This window comes from Sturnira hondurensis, unplaced genomic scaffold (assembly GCF_014824575.4).
Source record: "Sturnira hondurensis isolate 20B ecotype Veracruz unplaced genomic scaffold, ASM1482457v3 Scaffold0010428, whole genome shotgun sequence".
In the NCBI taxonomy this organism is placed as follows: domain Eukaryota; kingdom Metazoa; phylum Chordata; class Mammalia; order Chiroptera; family Phyllostomidae; genus Sturnira; species Sturnira hondurensis.
In genome coordinates this window covers 8,272,860-8,295,833 of record NW_028083059.1, presented here as the reverse complement: position 1 = coordinate 8,295,833, position 22,974 = coordinate 8,272,860, and the positions used below count along the sequence as shown (strand labels likewise).

At 44.4% G+C, this 22,974-nt stretch overlaps 1 protein-coding gene across 2 annotated transcripts in view; it reads left to right on the top strand.

Annotated features, from left to right (window-relative positions):
- The first annotated feature begins 1,530 nt into the window (after positions 1-1,530).
- The window catches only part of CRYBG3 (crystallin beta-gamma domain containing 3), a 112,751-nt gene continuing 91,307 nt past the window's right edge, over positions 1,531-22,974 (top strand). For both annotated transcript variants that reach the window (XM_037058982.1, XM_037058980.1), the window contains exons 1-2: positions 1,531-1,774; positions 19,554-19,620. In XM_037058982.1, the coding sequence (XP_036914877.1) occupies positions 1,623-1,774; positions 19,554-19,620 (219 nt within the window). In that variant the 5' untranslated portion in view covers positions 1,531-1,622. The remainder of the gene's footprint in view (positions 1,775-19,553; positions 19,621-22,974) is intronic.

Below are 22,974 nucleotides of genomic sequence, written 5' to 3'. Positions count from 1 at the left end.
AGTCCCAAGTTTCAGCTATCCGAGTTCTAGGGTCCTACTGTGCAGCACAGCGCCTACAGTTAATGGTGCTGTATTGTGTACTCAAGATATGCTAAGAGGGCAGATCTTAAATGAAGTGTTCTTTTTTTTTAAGAGTTTTCTTTTTTTAAAGATTTTATTCATTTATTTATTTTTAGAGGGGAAGGAGAGAGGGAGAGAAGCATCAATGTATGGTTGCCTTTTGTGTGTCCCCTGCTGGTAGTTAGCCTGCAAGGAACCGGCCTGCAACCCAGACATGTGCCCTGACTGGGAATCGAACCGCAATCGTCTGGTTCGCAGGCCCGCGCTCAATCCACTGAGCTACACCAGCCAGGGCTTAAATGAAGAGTTCTTATCACAAAATGTAATAATAAGTAAGAGGGCAGGAGGAAACTTATTAAGGTAATGAATAGGGTTATAAAATAGATTGTAATGCTGGTTTCATGGGTATACATTTATCTCCAAATTCATCAAACTGTCTACATTAATTAGGTACAGCTTTTTGCACTTACAAAGTTTTTCACAAAAACTAAAAAAAAAAAATCCATACTGCTATGTTGTTTCAGCAACAGAAACTTAGAAGTTTGAATCATACTTGTTGGTTTTTTTTAAGATTTTATTTATTGATTTTTAGAGAGGGAAAGGGAGGAAGAAAGAGAGGGAGAGAAACATCAATGTGCGGTTGCCTCTGGAGCACCCCTTCCTGGGGACCTGGCCCGCAACCCAGGCGTGTGCCCTGACTGGGAATTGAACTGGTGACCCTTTGTTTCACAGGCCAGTGCTCAGTCCACTGAGCCACACCAGCCAGGGTGAATCATACTTGTCTTTGATCACGTCGGTTTTTGCATGCGGGTTCACATAGCAGTAGCATGTAACATGAAATATGAGAATTTAAAGCATGTCTGGCTTAGAGGAAAAAGTTTACTCACACATGAAGTAAGCCAGCCAAATAAGAAACAGGGCATTGACGGACCCAGACGGGCAGCTCCTTCACTTCTGAGGCCGGACCCTGGGGTAACCTCATCATTTGCAGGCCGGGTGGAAACTCGGAGGACCTGTTTTTTCGCTGTAAAACAGCCCAGGTCACTCTGGCACTTCAGTTTAACGGGTGCTTTCACAAATGTTAGTTCATAAATGTCTTCTATGTTCCGTGCAGTGACGGGGGGGCTAGAAAACAAATCAGTAATAGAAAGTCAAAGATGAGCACTAAGCCATATAGGCTGCAGTCTAAACTGCAGCTTATGTGGGTGGCCGGCTCCCGGGTAGGGGTCTCGGGCTAGCGCACACGGAGGACCCTGCCAGCCTCAACTAGCGGCAGGCCCGGGCGGGAGGGAGGGAGGGGGCGGGGCTGAGGCCTCTGGCTCCTCCCCAGGGCGGGCCAGCGGGGGCGGGAGGTGGAGCCGCTGAGCTGCGCCCGAGCCCCAGCGCGGGTAGAACGACGCGCAGGCACCATTCCCGCCCGGATGGACGGAGCCACAACAGCAGTCCACCCCGGGTCGGTCTAGCCTTCCCCCAGTCCGGTGGTGCCAGGCTGGGCTATAGACGCAGAGCACCACCCGCCCGTTCTCTGCAGGCGGCCCCGGACCAGCAGTGGTGCCAGGGAGATGTCTGGTGGCCGGAGGAGGGGCGGCGCCCCCTGGCACAGCTTCTCCCGGTTCTTTGCTTCCCGGAGTCCTTCCCGGGACAAGGAAGAGGAAGAGGAGGAGAGGCAGGGGACGAGCCACCCGCAGGCTGCTGCGGGCCGGGGCACTACCAGGTGGGAGTCTCGGGGCGTCGGGTATGGGGGCCCTGTGCGGACTCGCCAGATCGGGGCTCCTCGCCCGCCCGCCACCAGCCGCGCCTGTGCCAGGCTGCACTTGGCTCTCCACTTTCTGTTCTCCTTCCTCCATTGCTAAAGTTTCCTCCTCCTCGCCCAGTTCCTGGACCGAATCTGTCCCTTCTCCGGAGTTTGCTAAACGTGGGGGCAGCTGGCAGCCCACGGCTGGGCGCGCCCCCCAAGGGCCGGCGCAGCTCGGGTGCTCCCCACCTCCCTCCGTGGACGGTAGGTCCCGTCCACGCTGGCGTCTGCTCGCCACGGGGCAGAATCGAGCCTCCAGCTCCCCGCAGGCAGGAATGGAAAAGGGTAGTGAGCGGGCGAGCCCTCAGCCGGGGCCAAGGGGGCGCGATCCGAGCACCCCAGTGTGGGGAAGGCGAAGCTCGGGGCCGTCACCCCACAGCTGTTATTTTGCCGGTTTATTTAAATGTTCTTAAAAAACGATTTTTTTTAAAATGGTGACGCTGAGTTTCCAAGACTTCATCAACGTATGAAAATCTCACTAGTTTTATTTACCATTACCTGGACGTTTGAATGGTGCTGCCCCCCTTTCTTTCCTATCTCTCTTCAGAAACATTTCCTTTCCCAAACAATCCAGAAACTAGGGCTCGAACTGCCTGATTTCAGTCGTGAAAACGTGTCTCTTCTCTGTAATCTTTTCTCCTTCCTCCACCTGCTGTGAAAATCGATTTTTAAAAACTGATTGAAAAAAAAAAACCTTTCCTGGGTCTTTTCACCGTCCTGTAGAAGGAGAGAGGTTAAAAGTAAATACAACTTCCCATTTTAAACTGTTGGTGAGAAGGGAGGCTCAAACTCTCTCCTTCCCCAAATTGCACTAGAAGAGTATGTAACCCATATGATTAGAAGGACGGGCTTCAGAAAGCTGTATTATATATTTCGTATTTTAAAGACTTGCTGGAGAGCTTCAAAGAAAACTGGATGGGAAAGAGAACCGTAGTTGTAACTGAGCTGGTTCCATTTGTATTAGTTTTGTTATTGGATTTAGTCGGTTTTGTGCTCCTCAGTTTCCCTACTTGTGGAACCTTTGCCTTATTACCATCTGTGAATAAAATCCCACATCTTTTCAAGAAAGCTCCTACTAAATTGGTAGACTTCTCCTGGAAAGTTTCAGCTCTTATTACCCTGACTGTTAATGGAGAATTTAAAGTGCACAGTTACACAGTAGTTAAAAATAGTTGTGAAGTCTGACAGGGCTCAACCAGAATGTCAGATCTACGGGTGTGGGCCGAGAGCCTGAGGTGCTTGCCATCACTGGGAGAACATGACAATCTCTGATAATGTGGAAGCAGTGTTTAAAAGAAATCTCAGGTAGACTCAGCAGAAGGTGCACCCTCGAGTCTTGGCAGAAAGGAATAGGTAGGCCAGTTGCAGATTCCTATCAGAATTGTCCTGAAACCCTGCCTGCCTGCCTTTCTGCACTATTTTGGCTTTTAGGCACTTCTCAAATCTAATCTCTCTGGAGCTAACCACTCTGCCAGCTAACTAGTCTCTTGTCCACTTACGCCTTCTTTACTCTCATTACCTCCAGAAAGGCACACACTGTGGCTTTTTGACAATGAAAATTTTAATTGTGTTTATACAAACAGTAATTTTGTCCTCCTCTTTTTAAGAATTAGCCAGGTGTTATGGGGATAGCAGATAATCCTTTGCGTGGGTGTTTTACCTTTTAAATGAGCTTAAATCTTTCTTTTCAAGGATATAAACACAAACAAAGCCTTTATTGAAAGTTTAATGAAACAAATGGAAATGCTTAGTGGTACCAAATGTCAGAGTAACACAACACCCTGGTGTTAACAAGATTGGAAGCAGAATTGTGATTTGTCACTGTGATCTTATTTCAAAATGAAAGGGTATTTTGGCTGTTTCTCTTAGAGATGGTAAAAACTTAATTTAATGGGAGCCAGGTTTGCCTTTGGTACTGGTGATTTCAGGGGCAGAGGAGTCCATTCAGATGTGCAGTGGTTGGTGTGGTAAGGATGTAGAGCTTCCATGGTGTGCTGTAAGTTATTTGGACTTCGTGTGGTATGAATGCGTCATCTGTGTGTTGAGTTTGCTGCTGTTCTAGTCTCATTAACCTTTAGCAATTAAAGAAGGCTGTTAGCATTGGCACTTGTATATGCGAATTCCAGTGTAGGCACTCCAATTGCTTGTCTTAGCACCCATCTCTTAGGTGGTTGGCCAGACCCAGAAAGTGCTTCTATTCATTTATTGTAGATTATACGGGGATTGGCAAAAGGAGGTCTGTAGTGGTTCGTATGGGAAACAATACAATAATTAATAATACAAGAATAAACAGCGTTTTGCATACTCACAGCCATAAACCTGCTTTTGCCCATCCTGGTATAGAAAGGAGAACTGCAGTTGAGATTTCACATAGGACACTTGAGAAGTCTAAGTTCGTGGCTCCCAGTTTGAGAACCACTGCTGCCATGTTTAGCCCCACTTATGGCACATGGGAGCAGGCTCATTAGAAGCGATGGGGGAGGGCATGGGGAGCTTTGTGGTGGGCATGGTGTTTGATGGAGCCTTCAAGGTATTGGCGGTATTTCTTTAAGTAGAGAATTTTGATGGGAAGATAACAATAAATTGAAAACAGGCCTAATGTGCCGAGCCAGAGCCTGCAGGCGGTTACAGTCTGTTCTGGGCTGTAACAGAAGCCGTGAAAGAGGTGGTAAGGAAGTTAGATTGGACCTGGATTGTCAAGATCTCTAATAGAATGGTTGGTTCTTGATTTAAAGTTTAGAGACTTTTTGCAAAAGCCTGTTAAACAGGTACTGCTAAAATGTGACATTTGTAGGATACGTGCTTTGGGAAAGTGCTCAATTCTTTCTTTGCTATACCACACGTTATAGACCTGTTTATAATGAACTCTGTACAGTGTGTGTAACCCAGGAGAGGGGCAGGAAGGTGAGAACAGCATGTGTCATGAGCTGCCTGCGCTTCTGGACGGGTGCTTTTATTTATAGCATCGCACTTCAACCTCGCCCTCAGCCTGGAAGCTTGGTATGCTTACCACTATTCTGACAATCAAGGAAACTGAGGGCGGGAGAGTTCTTAATGGTGGAGACTGCTGCGTATTGGGTGGAACAATTCTTTGTTGCACTGGACTCTCCTGTCCTTGGCAAGATTTTTGGCATCTGTGACCCTGCCCATTAATTGCCAGTGGCATCCTCCAGTCATCAGAGTAATCCCAAACCCCACCCACATGGGGGGAGGGGCCTGATGCCAGTCCCAGTGGAGGATGATTTACCAAAAGTTAGGAGAGGGATAAGGGTCAGGGGTGAGATTGGAACGTAGGGTTACCTGGCTCAAAAGCTCTGGTTCATTTTCTCACTTCATCGTATCCATCACCCTTCTGAGCTGTGCTCCTTCAAAACACATCAATATGTAAGTAAACTGGACCTTTCTTTACTTTGATCAAGGATGGGTGGCATTGTGGCCCATCTCAGATATATTCTTTTGGGCTGATCCATTGTGTGTCCCAATGTACTGTAATTGATAGAAGGTAAGTCAGCATCACTAGACTCAGAGACAGGGGCTGTGTCGTTCATCTTGGTGTCTCCTTACCTAGGTCAGGTGAAGAGTGAATCTCTGTTTGTCGACGGGGCGTCAAAGCACTTATTAGTGGTCTTTGGCTAGTACACACCCCCATCCTTGGGCATTTAGAAACATGGAGGATCTTAAATGTCTCTAAAATAGTGTTTGCCTCTCAATTTAAAGTTCAGAGAGTGTTTGCGTGTCAGCATAGCTGAGGCGATTAAATGGGAGATGCCAGGATGCTAATGGCTCACTGTATAGGAGATATTCTCATAAAAATCATCAGTAGTGTCCCAATGCGTGAGATCTGTTGGCCTTCAAGGTAAATACCAACCAATGGTGATGCTCTATGTGAGGAAAGGGAGCTTTGTTTTCTGAATTTTCATGGTGACTCTATTTTCATCAGTTTGAACACATTATAGAAAATAATAACTAATTTAGTTGAACAGGAAATACCTGTGTGGTGTCGAAGGCCCGCATCAGCAGTGCATACCTGTGGTAATTGAAGGCGACTGGAAAATTCCAGAAGTCCTCCATGGTGTGTTTTTCTAAGAATCTTGAGCAGGTTAATGGAAAGCACAGAACCCACTCCTGGCAATGGAGTAGAAATACGGGCTGTTTCAGAGTGTCAAAACTGTAGTGATTTTTTCCAAGTGCAATATCTTTCTTTGGGGTTTAGCAGGGTGTGTGGCAGCTGGCTACTCTGAGGGTTCTGTCTCTCGCTGAGGGCGTTCCTTGACAACGAACTCAGTCGTTTGCCAGGCGTTAGAGTCGCACCCGGGGCTCGGATCGGCCTGCAGGCAGTTTACGTGATCAGAACTTCCAACCGCATTGAAACAGTGTAACAGCTTGGGTGTTTTCATTTCCATTGAAAAGGTAATGGCAAATTTTGTAAAGCAAGAGAATAGTCCCTCAAGATAGAGTATTTCCTAACTAGAGTTCTGATGAATTACACTGAAGCCCAGATGTACCAGAAATGCTAGCACAACCGTGTTAGCAAGGAAACACAGACTGATGGGAATTTAAACTCGGGAAAAATAATGTGGGTTCTTTCCTGAAGAGAGGATCAGCATGAAATAAAAGTTAAAGAAGTCATGTTTATTTTGAGTCTTTTTAGTCCATTAAATTGAGTGTTTGCTATGTGTGAGGTATAGTGTTAAGCAATGGGGATACAAAAATGAATGAATGACCAAAACTGTCCGGAAAGAGGTCATAATTAATGGAGGAAATAAACATGTGCCTCTCTTCTCTCACGATAAGCTAACCATGTTTTTGGTGTGTGCGGATTGTTTGGTTGAGAACACACTCACTGCTTCATGACTGTCGAATTTTGTATGAGAACTTTAACTGGGCTTTCAAAACACCTTCCCACACTATTAACTTTTCTCTGAGCATGGTTCGATTTGCACGCCTCCCTAGCCAGTATAGGAGGGTGGTGTGATAGTGACCGTGCCGCAGGTGAGTGGGAGTCCCCTCCCTCTGCCCCGCCTCCTGCTCCTCGACTCCTCGGGCTCAGCTCAGCAAGCCCGAGATGGAGGCAGAAAAGCACATCCTTCTAGGAATCGACAGTCCAAGTGAGGGGAGATCCGTACACAGAATAGCTTGATGTCGATAGAGAAATGGATTAGAGGTTTGCAGCCAGAAATCACTCAGTATTTATTTAGTTGTCAATAGTGAATGGCCAAGTAATGGTACTGTGCCAGCAGGACTATCCCTCAATAGTTGACCCTTGGGAGTAATTCACTGGAAGTGGTGAAACAGCTTTTGCTTAGTCAGGTGGTTTTTTGCCTGACCAGATTCGGAATGACAAAAGGGATGAGCACGCAAAACACAGTTTATTCTTGCATTATTGTTTATTAATTATTGTATTATTTTCCTATAAACAACTGTAAACCTACTTTTGCCCACCCCTGTACTTATATTCACTTAATCCTCAGAGCAACCTTATAAGAGAGGTATTTTTGCTCCACTTTACAGATATATAATTTAAGTCATGGAGAAGTTCAATAGCTAATCAAACTCCCAGAGCATCTGTGACAGAATCAGGAGTCCAATTCTCCTTCCTGAATTCAAAGCCTTTAGCATTATGTGGCAGCTTCCTCTGCTTAACTTGGGAAGACCCATTTAAAAAAAAAAGGCTGGCCTTAGAAAATGGCTTTGAATGGACATAAAAGACAATGGTGCACAGTTGGGCCTCTGGCCAGATGGCTCGGGTCAGTGCTCTCTCTGTACAATAAAGAATTTATGGTCCTGGCAATTGAGAGAAAGAAAAATAAAATGTATGTATGTATACAATTTATAAATTAATATTCAAACACAGAAAGGGTCAGTCAGTCTCCTTCAGTAGAGATACAAAGTTAAAATATAGCAAGATACTGTATGTAAGCTCTTTGGTAAGCACGAGTTTGATTTGGGCAAGTGAGACTTGAGACACCACCCGGGAAGTGGAAACGGATGTGCCACTTTGGAGGGAGAGTGGACGAGCCCCGTCAGTGCCGTGCGGTCACCTACGCCGACTGAGCAGTTCCCCTGTGGGAATTCCGTCGGACACACACCAGGTGCGAACAGGCCCAAAGTTGCCTATACAAGTTTGGTCATTGCGATGTTATGTTAGTAATCAAAAGGTAGAAAATAAAGTCAAATCTCATCTGTAGCGGACTAACTGGTAAGTCATGGTACATCCCTGTAATGGAATATTATTACACAGCTGTCACAAAGTGTAGGGAAACCTTTTTATATACAGATAAGGAAATATTGCCAAGATACATTACACTTTTTTAAAAAGCTAGATGCAAACTATTGTGTATAGTATGCTCCCAACTTGTATATAAAAATGGGAGAGTGTGAAATCTGTCTGTTACTAGTGTTGTGTTAACTATTTGGAGGGGATGGAAGAGGGTGAAGGACTGAGGAAGAGAAGGGAGACTTCGTTTTATACCTTCATATACTTGAAAAATTGTGAGTTATCTATATGAGCAAAAAAAGGTTAAAATCTAGTGAATATCTGTGTATGGAACAGAGAAGGGAAAGAGAATTTATGATCCTGCGTTGGCAAAAATTCTCTGAAGAAAGAATGAACTCCTTTGGGAGGGTGTGGCCATGGAGTCCCTGGCCTGTGTTTAACCACCTAATGGAGGGCAGAGAGGGTGGAGTGTAAGGGAAGAGAGGATAGGCCCAGAGGTGGCCTCAGTGACTGTCCAGTAAGGGGCAGGAGAAGTTTCTGCCCCTTGTTGTGATGCCCTGGTAGTAATACTGATTCTGGGCCAGTTTCTTGGTCACATTCTGCCCCTTGTTGTGATGCCCTGGTAGTAATACTGATTCTGGGCCAGTTTCTTGGTCACAGTCTCTTCTTTTACTACAAAAGCCTCAGTCAAGGTCAGGCTCCTCATTTTCTTTTTCCACTGAACCTACTATTGGAGGATCATATGGGATTTGAGATCTGGCAGAGAGCTGGTCTGACCCATTCAACTTACATATTTGAAAAGTTAAAATTAAGACTATAAATACATGGAAGTAATACGTATGCAGAATGATTTACTGTTTTGGTACTTTCTACAAGTATGAATGAGGTCTATTTATTATTAGTCTATAATGCGAAACTGGGTGGAGTTAACAGAACCTCAGAAATATCAACTCATCTCATTTTTGTGAGGTCATCTGTCATCTGCTTTGAGTGGCACCGTGGACTCCGGGCAGGTCATTAGGCCTCTCAGACTCTGTAGCTGTAAAGTGAGGAAGGTGGCCCTCATCTGTAAGGTCTCTTCCAGCTTTAGCATACCAGCCAAAACTCCATAGGGTACAAAATAGAGAAGTATGTCTTATGGATCAGGAGAACTTTTTTTTTTTTTTGCTGAAAAAGCCATCTATGAAAATGCACTGGACCCTGAGCAGTGTGGCTTGGTGGGTTGGGCATCATCCCCACAGGGCCAAGGGTCACCATCAGATCAGGGCCCGGGCCTGGGTAGCCAGTGAGGTCTCCGGACGGGACAGGTACGGGAGGCAACTGATCTGTGTTTCCCACATCTGTGTTTCTCTCCCTCTTCTCCCTCCCTCCCCCTTTCTCTAAAAATAAATTTTAAAAAATAAAGAAATCGGTTAATGCCTCTTTGTGATCCTACTTGCTCATTTGATTGAAAAACGTCACCATTGTTTACCNGTAGTAATACTGATTCTGGGCCAGTTTCTTGGTCACAGTCTCTTCTTTTACTACAAAAGCCTCAGTCAAGGTCAGGCTCCTCATTTTCTTTTTCCACTGAACCTACTATTGGAGGATCATATGGGATTTGAGATCTGGCAGAGAGCTGGTCTGACCCATTCAACTTACATATTTGAAAAGTTAAAATTAAGACTATAAATACATGGAAGTAATATGTATGCAGAATGATTTACTGTTTTGGTACTTTCTACAAGTATGAATGAGGTCTATTTGTTATTAGTCTATAATGTGAAACTGGGTGGAGTTAACAGAACCTCAGAAATATCAACTCATCTCATTTTTGTGAGGTCATCTGTCATCTGCCTTGAGTGGCACCGTGGACTCCGGGCAGGTCATTAGGCCTCTCAGACTCTGTAGCTGTAAAGCGAGGAAGGTGGCCCTCATCTGTAAGGTCTCTTCCAGCTTTAGCATACCAGCCAAAACTCCATAGGGTACAAAATAAAGAAATACATCTTATGGATCAGGAGAACTTTTTTTTTTTTTGCTGAAAAAGCCATCTATGAAAATGCACTGGACCCTGAGCAGTGTGGCTTGGTGGGTTGGGCATCATCCCCACAGGGCCAAGGGTCACCATCAGATCAGGGCCCGGGCCTGGGTAGCCAGTGAGGTCTCCGGACGGGACAGGTACGGGAGGCAACTGATCTGTGTTTCCCACATCTGTGTTTCTCTCCCTCTTCTCCCTCCCTCCCCCTTTCTCTAAAAATAAATTTTAAAAAATAAAGAAATCGGTTAATGCCTCTTTGTGATCCTACTTGCTCATTTGATTGAAAAACGTCACCATTGTTTACCAAGAATTCATTTAGCACCTCTTGTCCCGGGCCCTGTGCTGGTTCCTGGGGATCCGCCGAGGGCACCGTGTGGCCTGGGTTCTGACCAGAGCACTCATGCCCCCGTGGGCGAGGCAGACCGCACACGAGCCTTTCTTCCCCTCTTAGTAAGTACCAAGGAGACGCACCAGGGGCTGTGGAGCCCATTCTTGAGCCTCCCTTCTTAGAGGAAACTGTTCTAATCTCAGTTGAGCTGTTTCTTGTATTTCTCTGCACATGTGTCTAAGTAATGCTTTACTATTCTTTTTAGATTTGTAAGCTTCGGACAGTTTATATCGACTTCTGGTTATGGTGGATGAGGACTAAGCTATTTTACACCTTTTCCCACTTCCCTTCACTTACGCAGCCAAAATAATTATTGTTTGGGGACTAAATCAACGGCCAGTCTTTAGACTTATGTAAAATACAGTTTTGGTTTCATTATTACAACACGCTTTTCAGGAAAGTCTCTTTCACGTGCTCTCTGTAACCAGGAGCACGTGTGGCAGTGGCGGGAGGACAGGAACACCAGGAACACGGCACCGCCAAGCGCTCACGGATGCTGGCTTCCCGTCCTTTCCCCCAGGTGCCTGTTAGAGATGTCTGCTTTACACTTTGTGTTAAAATTTGTACAAAATGTGGACCTACCTTAGTGGGGAGATGATGATGTTTTGTAACTGCCCTGCTCCTTATAACAAGTAATGAACCATTTTAAATTTTACATTTTGATTACTGTAACAGGTTAAGCAAGATGTAAATGCTCAGTCCTTTACTGCCTTGGCTGTCAGCACCAGGGCGCACACCGGAGGCAGGGGCACTGCGCTGTGTGAGGCTGGGCCGGCAGTGCCTGCTGTGACTCGGTTTCCTTCTGGTGGGCGGGCAGGCACAGCTTTTATTTGGCAATGCTATGTAGATTATGATACAAACATTATATACGTTATGTACCATCACCATTATAGATCAAATATTAAATACCACTATATATCAACTATTACTGTTTTTTATTTGTCTAATCTAAATTTATTGCTTGCACTCCTCCACAAACTTTTTGCTTTTTAAAATCACTTATAGTACTTTGTATTTTTGTCTTTTTAATAGTAATTTTATGTTTTTGTAAACCAAGTATGAAATTGTAAGAAAATCAAAAGAAAAAAGCACACTCATAGACAAGTACTGTTCCTTTGGATTGTTTCCTGTGCACGTGTCTACATGTACACGTGTTCTTACAAAGAGTTGAAGCTGTCTTCAGGAACTTGAGATTTGTTGCTGCTGTGTTTTTCACTTAAGAATTATGCTGTAATGTGTTCTACAATGGTACGTGTATTTGTACAAATTATAAACATATTAATTTTATCCTTTAAAAAAACTTAGGTGTGTGATCCCTTTTCAGAATTTAATTTGATAACTAAAGGTGTCTTTGCTTGCATAGGGTTTGTGTTCTGGTGGAGAGGGCAGCAATAAGCAAGGTGTATGAATTCGTCTGCAGTGTGCCTTGAAGTAAAGTGAAGCGAGGTGAGGGGCGGGGCATGATGTGAGTGGTGCCCTGGAGTGAGGTGTGGGCAGGATGGTTGTGGAAGTTGTGTAACATCTGAGTGAAGACCTGGATGATGTTTGGGAGTGGGACCCGAGCAAATACAAGGAAAGAACTTTCCAGATGAGGGGAACAGCCAGTTCCAAGGTCCTGGGACAGGATCGTGATGGTGCAGGAGCCAGAGTGGGCAGACAACGGGATGGGAGGGAGAGTGGATGCTGGTAGGCTGGGGAAGGGAGCCAGGGGCCAGCAGAGGTAGGCTATGACAAGGACTGGGAGTTGGGGTTACAGTTTACTTTTTGAAAGTATCACTTGGGCATGGGGGGGGGTGTGTGCATGTGTACTCTCACATAGATTGTTGCTTTATTAGTGTCTGGAAGAATTTACAGAGGAGAAAGGACTTGAACTACAGGTCAGAGGTGAGGCAGGTCAGGCTCTGGGAGCTCTGGGAAGGCACAGCCTCTCCTGTGCTTGGCTCTCCCTCAGGACAGTTGGTTGCATGGGATGTGAATGAGTGGCCCACTTTGGAAGGCAGCTAGGATACTGTTGGAGTTCACATCACAGTAAGAGATTCAGGATACTAATTCTTGTAGGGTGGGTCACAAATATTCAGAAAATCTACGGGTATGAGGTAGGAGACTTCAGGAGTATAGATCAGTTACTAGTGCCACACAGACAGCTCAGCTATACATCACATACTGAAATTCTTGCTCTTCAGCCTGTGGCTGAACCGTAATTAGGGGTCTTGTTGTAGGGGTGTCAGATGGGGGACAGGAAGCAAATTAGCCTCAAGGAAGGCACCTAAATTATAGGAGAGGGTCCGACATCATGGAGAAAGGGCTGTCAGAAGGGTCTAAGATTGCAAAGCAACAGAGCTTCATGATTATGTCTATTACCTTTCCTCCCTTCTGACGACTTTTCTCCAAAGAGCTCTGAAATTCCAGTGCCAGATGTCTGAACTAAAGTACATGCTGTTTGATTGCAGCTTTTAGTTACCTTTTAATTTGAAACCCAGAAATAGTGCTGTAACCACCTGTTTTATATTCTGTTAACGGTCATTAAAAAAATACAAGTACGACCCAAACACTGGCGGTCCCCATCTGTGAATGGACAGTTTTCCAGATGGTTGGTTGTGAATCATCAGTATCGAACTTTGACTTTGTCCCCGCAGGAGCAGGGTTGGAGATGCTGGACACGGCTCAGGCCAGTGGGGAAAAGCCAGCTTGACCCTTAGTGTACCTGCTGTATGTCACTGGGCGGAGAGAATGCTAGGGTTGTCATGTGAAGCTGTGGTTCTAAGAGAAACATTCCCAAAGTAGTGTGATGATCCTCAAGACCTGAGCAGACCGTTGGGGAGGGTGTGGCCATGGAGTCCCTGGCCTGTGTTTAACCACCTAATGGAGGGCAGAGAGGGTGGAGTGTAAGGGAAGAGAGGCTAGGCCCAGAGGTGGCCTCGGTGACTGTCGAGTAAGAGGCAGGAGAAGTTTCTGCCCCTGGTTGTGATGCCCTGGTAGTAATACTGATTCTGGGCTGGTTTCCCGGTCCTAGTCTCTTCTGAAAGCCTCAGGGTTAGGTTCCCGTTTCTTTTTCCACTGACCCTACTGTTGGAGGATCATGTGGGATCTGAGGTCTGGCAGAGAACTGGTCTGACCCATTCAGCTTACATATGTGAAAAATCAGATCCAGGAAGGCACATGTTTCTAAGGCAGTGCCCCTGAAACAGACACATGTCTGAGTTTTGGCAAAGCATTTTGCTGCTAATGACCGTGGGAATGGGGGTGGGTAGGTAAAAGACCCCTTTTTGTTCCATATTATTTTTTCACCTAGTCCGTCGGAGTGAAGTCCCACCTGGGGGGCCGAAGTACGAATTGATCACATTTCAAGGGAAAGCCAGATTCTGGCTTTCGTAGTGTCAGGTGGGCACTGGGGTGAGGACCGATGTGCCAGGACAGGGAAGCCCAGTGCAGTTGCCATAGAGACAGACGCATGCTACCAGTTCCTCTACTGCAGACCACACCCAGATGGTGGAAGCGAAAGCCTAGAATGGGAAGATAATTTCAGCCAGCAGCAGGCTGAGTGGGACGGAGAGGAAGAAGAGGAGGGAGATCCTCAGCAGAGGCACCCGGGAGTGGTGGGAAATCCCTGTGGGCAGTGGACCGAGGTGTTTAGATGTCAGGCACTCCCAAATCAGGGACTACCCTCTCTTCAGTGCCCTTGTGTTTCAGGATACTCAGAATTACTGCCAGTGATGTCATCGGCACCTGAGATTGCCTCCTTTCCGGACATGGCAAGGAATCCTAGACTCTTGCGTCTGTAGAAAGCGGGCAAGCCTCCGGAAGGCAGTTACAGGAGCTGTATTCAGTTCTTTAACATTTCCAGGTTTTTCTGATGTGGCCCGGTATGGGCGCGTGAGAGAAAAGACAGAAAGAGGCAGCCGTGTTCCAGGGGAGGGAAAAGTGAAGAACCCTACGCTGCCTCTCTGTGCCGCCACCCGTCTCTGAGGGCCATGTGTGCACTGTTCCTTCGAGGCTCTCTGCCAGCCTTCTAGGAAGTCGGGTTCTTGCCACACGAGGAGCTGACCGTGGCAGAGGCCCAGCCGCATCCCTGGTGTACTCCATCTGCGGTGTACTCTTGACAGAACAGGGTTTTCTCCTGTTGGTCTCACACCGTAGTTGCAATGCTCAGCATGCGATTAGAGCAGCAGCTCTTTGCTGGGGCTGGGAGCTCTGTGAGTCGTCAGCGTTGGAAAATGGGGAGTGCTTTCCAACAGGAGTGAGTTTTCTAAGTAGTTGGATATCTACTCTTTAAGTATCAGCAGTTAATACATTTAAATATTAAGTGGAGAGCCTTCTGACCAGATTCTTCTCCTCCCTATCCATCTCCCAGTTGTTGGGTTTAGCTTCATGTAGAATGCTCCAGAACCGTCATTTATCCAAAATGTGGTCAGAGGGCCACCTCTATCAGAGCAGTCCAGGCAAGGAGGAGTCGGTTGTTGAAAACGTGGATTCCTGCGCTGGTTTGGTTGGAGCATCGTCCTGTACACCGAAAATTTGCCTGTTTGATCCCCGGTCAGGGCACATACCTGGGTTGTGGGTTCGACCCCCAGTCAGGGGTTGTGCTGGAGGCAACCAATCAATGTTTCTCTTTCTCTCCCCCCTCCCACTCCCTCCCCTTCCCTTTCTCCCTCTGTTCTCCCACTCCTCCCTCTCCTTCTGTCTGTCCCTTCCTCTCTCTCTCAGACTCAATAACCATATCCTCAGGGGAGGATTTAAAAAAGAAATAAAAGAAAATGTGGATTCCTGGGCCCAACACCAGTTGGCATTCTTGACAATCAATGCCAACTGGGCTCAGAAATCTACTTTATAAACACAGCTGCCAAGTGATTGTGGGGCGTTTCCGAAGGAGTGAGGGCTCCAGCTTTGCCTGGTGTGGTCACTGCTCCACCCCCTAGCACCAAGACAATGCCCAGCCCCTAAAACGGGTGCAGCACATGCCTGTTGAGTGAGTGAGACTGTACGTACTTGTGCCATTTTCTGCTTCTTATCTGCTAGGGCTTAGGGAATCATGTTAGAATTAATAAAAACTAATAATGTATCTTAACTGACCAGATAGGGGTTCTCCTCTATGGAAATTATTTGACCCCTGGAACATTAACGTGCCCCTTTTCCATGGCCCACACTTTATTTTGTGTCTGGTAGATACCTGAATGGCTGTACGTTGCATCCTGGTTTTCAGCTATGCTCTAAATAAGGTTGCTTCCAAACTGAGGAGCTTCTGTGTTATTTTGACCTTGATATTTATCTGGGTTATTTTGGAGGACTAATTTCCAAAATTCTGTTAGCTAAGTAAGATGGAGCTATTTTTTAAAAAGTGCAAGGTGGTCTTTTTTTCTGCCTACCTGTGATTATGAATCCTGCCCCTCACCCCTGCTTTGAGTAAAATGCATGCTTTCCAAAAATACTGCTGTTGAAATATCCCAAAGGGGGTTACATTGTAGGAACAGTGGAAATGCTTGACATCTTTTGTACAGTTTGAGATTGTCGGAATTTAAATATATTTCTCTTTCCCTTGTATTTTTAAGTCTGAGGGTACCACTCCAAACCTTTTGAGTCTCTTCTGTTTTTGTTTGTTTTCACCAGGCAGACATCTAAGTATCCATTGTTTTAAGTGTCTTTATCTACTCTATTGTAATTTTTGATATTTTGTTTTTAAATACCCTGAAAATTGCCTTGTTCCTGTTGAATAATTTTCTTCCTTCATCCCCTCTCCTCTTCTCATACCTTTAGAGAAAATGATGCAGATTTGAGAGTGGGTGGTACATTTTTTCAAGAGACATGTTTATACACACACACACTCATATATTTCATTAAGAAAAAAAATATTGTGTATTATTACATTGTTTCCAATGTAGCAGTGTTTTTGATTAAGGTAAATAGGCACAAATGGAGAACCTGTTTGATACCAATTTTTTTATTCATTTAGCAAATGGTACTTGAGTGCCTTCACAGCGCCAGGCACAAGGCTAGGCTCTGAGATAGAGACATAAATGGTATAGTTTTTTAATTTAATGGGTTCAAATTCTAGTCAGACCCAGGGACAACCAACCATCTTATTAAAGAGCAGAAATGTATCTATGAGGGGTGGTGGGAGTCCAAGAAAAGGAAAGGAGAACTGAGTGATACCTGGTCAAGGGTTGGGCAGGGTGGGCAGGACAGGAAAGTGGTTTTCTGGCACGTGAACTTGGCTTTTCCTCAGAACTGGAAGGGGTTCTGTGAACCTCATCATGAATAACTGTATCTGTGTTAATGACTCTTCATTGTATTTATCACCTGAGAGAGGTGAGCTGAAGGACTTTGGGTCAGATTAACCCAGGAAGAACAGGTTGAAGCAGAGCAGTTGAAAGAAGCCAGACACCAGTTTAGCAGGGACTGTCTCCATCTGGAGAAGGCCTGGGGAAAGCGTTCATTGAAGCAGTGCTTTTGATAGCGAAACCAAAATTTTAAAATGGGTTGTTTGCCTTAAAACCCAACACATTTTGAAATTTGGTGTAGCAATAAGATTCATGAAACTTAAACATGAGATATATAAGTTTCAGAAAGTTTTATGAAGTGTCAGGTATTAACTTCTTTTGGTGATTTCAGCTTTAAATTCTCCAACTGTTGGCTCAATACAAAGTAACTTATGTGCTGACTTACAGGGCTGTTTTTCTGGTATTTGGTGTGTGTTCTTAGCAGGCCAGTAATGACAGCTACCGGAAAGTACTGAGTTCTGCTTTAATCCCCTGGTCCCGGAGTTACACTTTCCACAGAGCATTTGTATTGGAAAGGAATTTTCACCTTTTCGTTTACAATCTCACTCAGGCAGTAAGTTAGTAGGAAGCCCTGTAAATGCTCTAAATAAGTGGGATTTCAGAAGTCTGGAAGCAGGGACTAGGAGACTGAAATTAAATGTTTGTTGTATGTGTAGGTAGATATTAGGTATGTCATTCAAAATAGGTTGTAATTAGATAATACACTTATAAAATAAAGGGCAGTCTTATTCTTAATTATGCCCCAAATCCCTATAACACACTCTTTTTACATGTATTTTGCCAAGCTCTTTTTGAGCTTAAGTAGACCAGTATTAATTGACAGTTTTAAAAAACTGAATTGTAAACAATCTTGGCAAAAGATAAGTCTAGTAAAATAGAAAAAAAGAGGTAAGAACCAACTTATTTTAAAAATAACTATTTGAGACATTCTTATTGTATAGATATTCATAGGTATATAGGTCACAATTCTGTACTGTACAATATTATTTTATTTTCTACTTTCGGCTTTGGTTTTTCCTGGGGAAACCTTAGAATTTCCCTACATTGAACACACAGATCATATATTTGTCTTGTTTACATGCTTCCTTTTCTTATGACATTTAAAAGGCTTAACAGCATGGCTGTGTCTTATTAATCCATCTATTCCTGCAGAGTCTGAGACTTAATAAACGTTAATCTATTATAGTTTCCAGGTGTTCGTGATCTTGCCATCTTTTCCTTGTTTTTTGATCACTACCATTTGTTTCTTGACTCTGAGTAATTGAACTGGGTTTTACGGATGGAAAATCTCAGTAGCATAAATTTTGTCCTCTCTTTCCATCCAGTCGGCTCTGTGTGGCCTTCATCCGCACTGAGCTGGTGCCACCTCCCCCTTCACATTCCCTCTGTGCCAGTCCCCGCATTCCACGTGCTTTTCCACATTCTGTCATCCTCCTGCTCTGTGCGTGTCCCCTGCCTGAGTGCGAGTGGGACAAAGGTCAGATTTTGTAACAGGTCGGGCAGGTTGTTCCTAGTCAGGCATCCACTAACCTCTGGTCTCCGGCAGGGTTCCCTCTGCCTGTGGCAAGTCCCTGTGCTCCAACTTCACATTAAGAACGAACAAAACATGGGTTTCCAAAGAGGCCATGCTCTCTATTACCCCTGCCCTTGCACCTCCCCCGTGGGCACTTGACTGAGCCAACAGCTTCGCTGTCTCTGGGTTCCTCGCACGGCGTGTTATTCATTGAGCAGTTACAACTTGTATCAAACTGTATTGTTAGTTCGTGTATCAGCCTCTCCTGCCAGACCAAGTTTTACAGTGTCCCTGACCTACTTGTTCTTAACATCCTGGAGGCCAAACACAAATCCTGGCATACCCAGGCAGTCAGGATACCCTTTAGAGGGGAGCTACTTAATTTGTCTGGGATCATGAAAGTCTGGAAACAAGATACTTTTCAGAGATATACATGTTTAGACCTAAAATGCGTATGTGCCTACTAGGCAAAGCAGTTTGTTGTGGCATCCGAAAGGACATCTGTGGAAGTATTCCTCACAAGACAATTAAAGTCGACTGTCTGGAAAATCAGATTCCTGGGGTGCCGTCTGGGGCACATTTGGGGCTAGATAAGCCTATGTCTATTTTGAGTATTCCCTGAACTTGCTGGGTGACCCTATGTGTTTGTAAAAATTTGCTGTGTAGAAACATATTCCAAATAATACTCAGCATAGGTATGTAAAAAAAAATCAGGCTATGGAGAACCTTAATAGAAATAAAAGCAGAGTGCCAGTACTTCCCGAGATTATGACGCTTGTTTGTACACTGGTGCTCGCTACTGTGATGCTGGTGATCAGCGTAAGAAAATATAATGCACAACAGACTCACAAAAATTTTTGAAGCCTGGATGAGCATTTTTTAAAAAATTTCAATTACAGTTGACTTACAATATTTTAGGTGTACAATGTGTTGGTTAGACATTTATGAAATTTATAAGGTGATCCCCCCAATAAGTCTAGACCCCATCTGGCACCACGCATAGTTATTCCAGTAGTATTGAGTATATTCCCAGTGCTGTACTTTACATCCCTATGACTTTTTTTAATGGGCAGTTTGTGCATCTTAATTCCTTTATCTTTTCTGGATGAGCATTTTTAATGCTTTTTCAAGTGTAGAGATTCAAATCAACATATTCTTAGTGTAATAGTTTGTATATGAATCCTTTGAGAATTGCAGATAAAGGACCTTTCAGTTTTTGCTATAAACACAGGTACTGTCTATTTTAGTAATTCTAATTTCAAAAGAAACTGTGGTTTTTATTTTTCAGTGTTGAAAATGAGCCCATGAGTACAAGTCAGAAAAAGGAAAATGTACTTTCATCAGAAGCAGTAAAGGTATAGTTTTAAAATTAATATTTTATATTAAGCAAATATTTCTCTTAATTTCTGCTCATTCTTATTTTTTAGATTCCATCGTCTCATTTCACATTCCCAAAAGAGCACTTTCTGTGGAATCCAACCCAGCTGTGTCAGACATCTGTGTCTCGGGCTGGGGTGGAAGTGGGGCGGGGGGCTGAACTGAGGAGGTTGAACGAGCGAGGTGGTCTCATCCCCGCTTGGCCGCTCTCCAGCTGCGGGGCCTGTAGCCGAGGCGTTTACCTTCTTTGCTCCTTGGTTTTCTGTCCGTAAACTGCATCACCTGACCTCCACAGCCTCTTTTTCTCTGGGAAGGTCTTTGATTTATGTTTTGTTTCCTCAAGTGCTACTGACAGCTAATAGCGCCTCTGGGAGTAGAAGTTAATAACATGTTCTCACATGTCATTAGTGTGTGACGGTGTGTTTGGTCAACACACATTGAACTAGCTTTCTTTGCTTCAAAAGTGTGTATCAGCTATACAGCTGCCTAGCTACCTACTAACAGGAATGGTTTAAAAAACCCTTAAAAATCACAAAACCTTATAATATTTCTTTTTACTCATGGAGATTTTCTATAAATTAGGAGCTTGTGTAATTTGGTGATGTGAGGCCTGGTATGTGTCAGGTTTTGGTGGCTGTCCCACATTCAAAGAGTTCGGTCCCAGGTGCTGTCTTTACATATGATTCATGACAGGCCATTAAGGAAAAGTGTGTACTTTCGAAGGATCTCAGTGAAGTTAGCCTGGTTAGTGGAAGGACCAGGAAGTCGTCTGAAGTCTTCATTATTGATGTAGGGCACTTTTAAACATTGTATAAAGTTCAGCTGCATTAAATAAGGTCAAGATAAAGCAGTTTTGGTCTTTAGTCCAGCCTTCCCCATCATTGTAAATAATATAAATATTTTTGAAAGAAAAATCAGTATCTGTTTTTTTAAAAACTTCATTGAAAGGAAAAATCAGGATCACCTTGCTTCCTTTATTTTCCTTCCTTCCTTTGTGAGTTTGTCTACAAAATCCTAGTCCCAGGTTTTATAACATCTGCCACCAACTCCTGTGCAGCCAAGTTGTTAGCCAGCCTGCTGGCTTATCACTGCACAGACTCAAAGGCTTTCTTCCTCTCCTGTTTTCACATGTCTTGAGTTGCCCTACTTCAAGATTCTCACTTCTAATTTTGTCTATACAGCCTTGCCCTTGAATTGCTTCACGGGAAGTGTTACTTGTGAGATCTCAGACCTCGAAGTTTCTGTAGCTGCCAACTCTTCTCTTTCCCTACCTTAATCTTTCCTTGTCTCTCTACCTACCCTTGACCTTCACCAAACCTTCCTCCTCTCTTGTTGCCTTCTCCCGTCTTGGTCTCTACTTGTTTCTCTACTCAGCCTGTAACTGACAGTCTACCACTTCAGCTCTAATCTCATTGTAAAAACCTTCAGTCTTCAGACTTGGCCTTCAGACTTTAATTTCTAATCGTGCTACTTTCCACCTACAGAGATTTCATCCGCAAAGTTGCATTTTCGTAGATTGAGTAAATATATATGGTGGTGAAATAGAGTGGCTCGGCCTTATAACAGGAAGGCCCTGTTGCTGGGCCTCCACGATTACAATCTTTTCTATCCACTCTAAGACCTTGTTTTGAGTGCCTGTGATCATTTCAGTTTGGGACCTGGGTTCCCAAGCAAATATGACCCAGTCGTGATGCTGTTTCTCCTTGCGATTTGGGGCCTCTAAGTTTATTTATACATGAGCAGCCCAGGTGGCCCTTAATAGAAAGGGCACCATGGAACTCTCCCTGGGGTAGCCTGAGCATTTTGGCACATATAACTTTTCTTTTATCATCTAGAAACTACTAGTAGAATTTTTGCAGGGACCTGTTGCTGCCAGGCCTCAAAAATATGTATTTTGATAATACCAACAGTCCTATACTTTGAGGGGAAAAGATTACCAACAATATTTATGACCTTGTTTTATATAGTCTCAGTTTAAGTTTTGGCATTTAGCAAGCGTCATAAAACATGCCTCTGCTTTCCTTCTAATGAATAGTTTTCTGAAAACAGCACTCCACTGTAATGTGACATTTCTTGCCATACTTCCATCTTGTTAACCTGAATTTTGTGGTAATGCCTTCTGTGGTAAAAAGAAAATGTACAACATTTTTTTTCGAGTCTGAAATGTAAAAGATCTCTATATAATGAATATTCTTACACATTTTGTGAGTATTTGACTTTGAGATACCAAATCAAGGTATTGAAGATTGTTTGATTATAAACTTAAGCTACAAAAATTAATTGTATTTTTTAAACAGATAGAGACTATGGAAGCTTTATATTCAGACATTTAGATATTTTTAGTTCTTAAAATGTCACATGCTACACAGTCATGTGCAACTCCGTGACAGGAGGTGTGTCCTACGAAGTGTGTCATTAGGCGGTTTCGTCTTTGTGCGAACATCATAGAGCACACTTACACGGACCTACACGGTACAGCCTGCTGCACACCTGGGCTGCGTGGTATGGCCTGGGCTACAAACCTGGGCTCCGTGGTTGCTCCTAGGCTACAAACCTGCACAGCGTGTTACTACACAAAACATAAGATTAAATCAAGCGCAAGCCAAGATGATGCAATCGGGAGATGTAAACACCCTTTGAGCCTGCTGCTGGCATAACACAACCTACTATTTCACAGCAACCTTCTTTTTTATAAGAAAGTAAACTCAGTTCTTATGTCCCGTCAAGATGGTGGTATACTCAGACATGGCTCACCTCCTCCCACAGCCACATCAAAATTACAACTAAAATATAGAAACAGCCATCGCTCAGAACCATAAGAAATCCATCCAGACTGGTAGGAGAGATGCAGATGAGAAACAGACTGGTCTCACATTCAACTGTGGTGGACAAAATTTGGGGAGGGATATCTCGGATGAGTCCCACACCCACACCAGGCCCCCCACGCCCAGGGTTCCATTGCCAGGAATATAAGTGCCCACAACTTCTGGCTGCAAAACCAGCAGGGACTGAGTCAGTAGAAGAAACTGCTGAAGCCCCAAGCAGTCCCTCCTAAAGAAGCCACACACAGACTCATCTGCTCGGTCTCATTCCCTCTGAGCTCCAGCACCAGGACAGCAGGTAGCTTGAAAGGCACCCATGGCACACAGGGAGAAACTGAAGTGTCTGGAAGCCCCCATTGCTTCCACAGAGCTCACACTTCCCTTATTTAGATCAGTAACTTCTACCTCTTTTTTTCCTGACACACGTGCTACATGACTGTCTTGGGTCACCTGGAGTTAAGGGCCCTTATTTAGCACATAGATATAACTACATTCCTTTATTGGAAATTA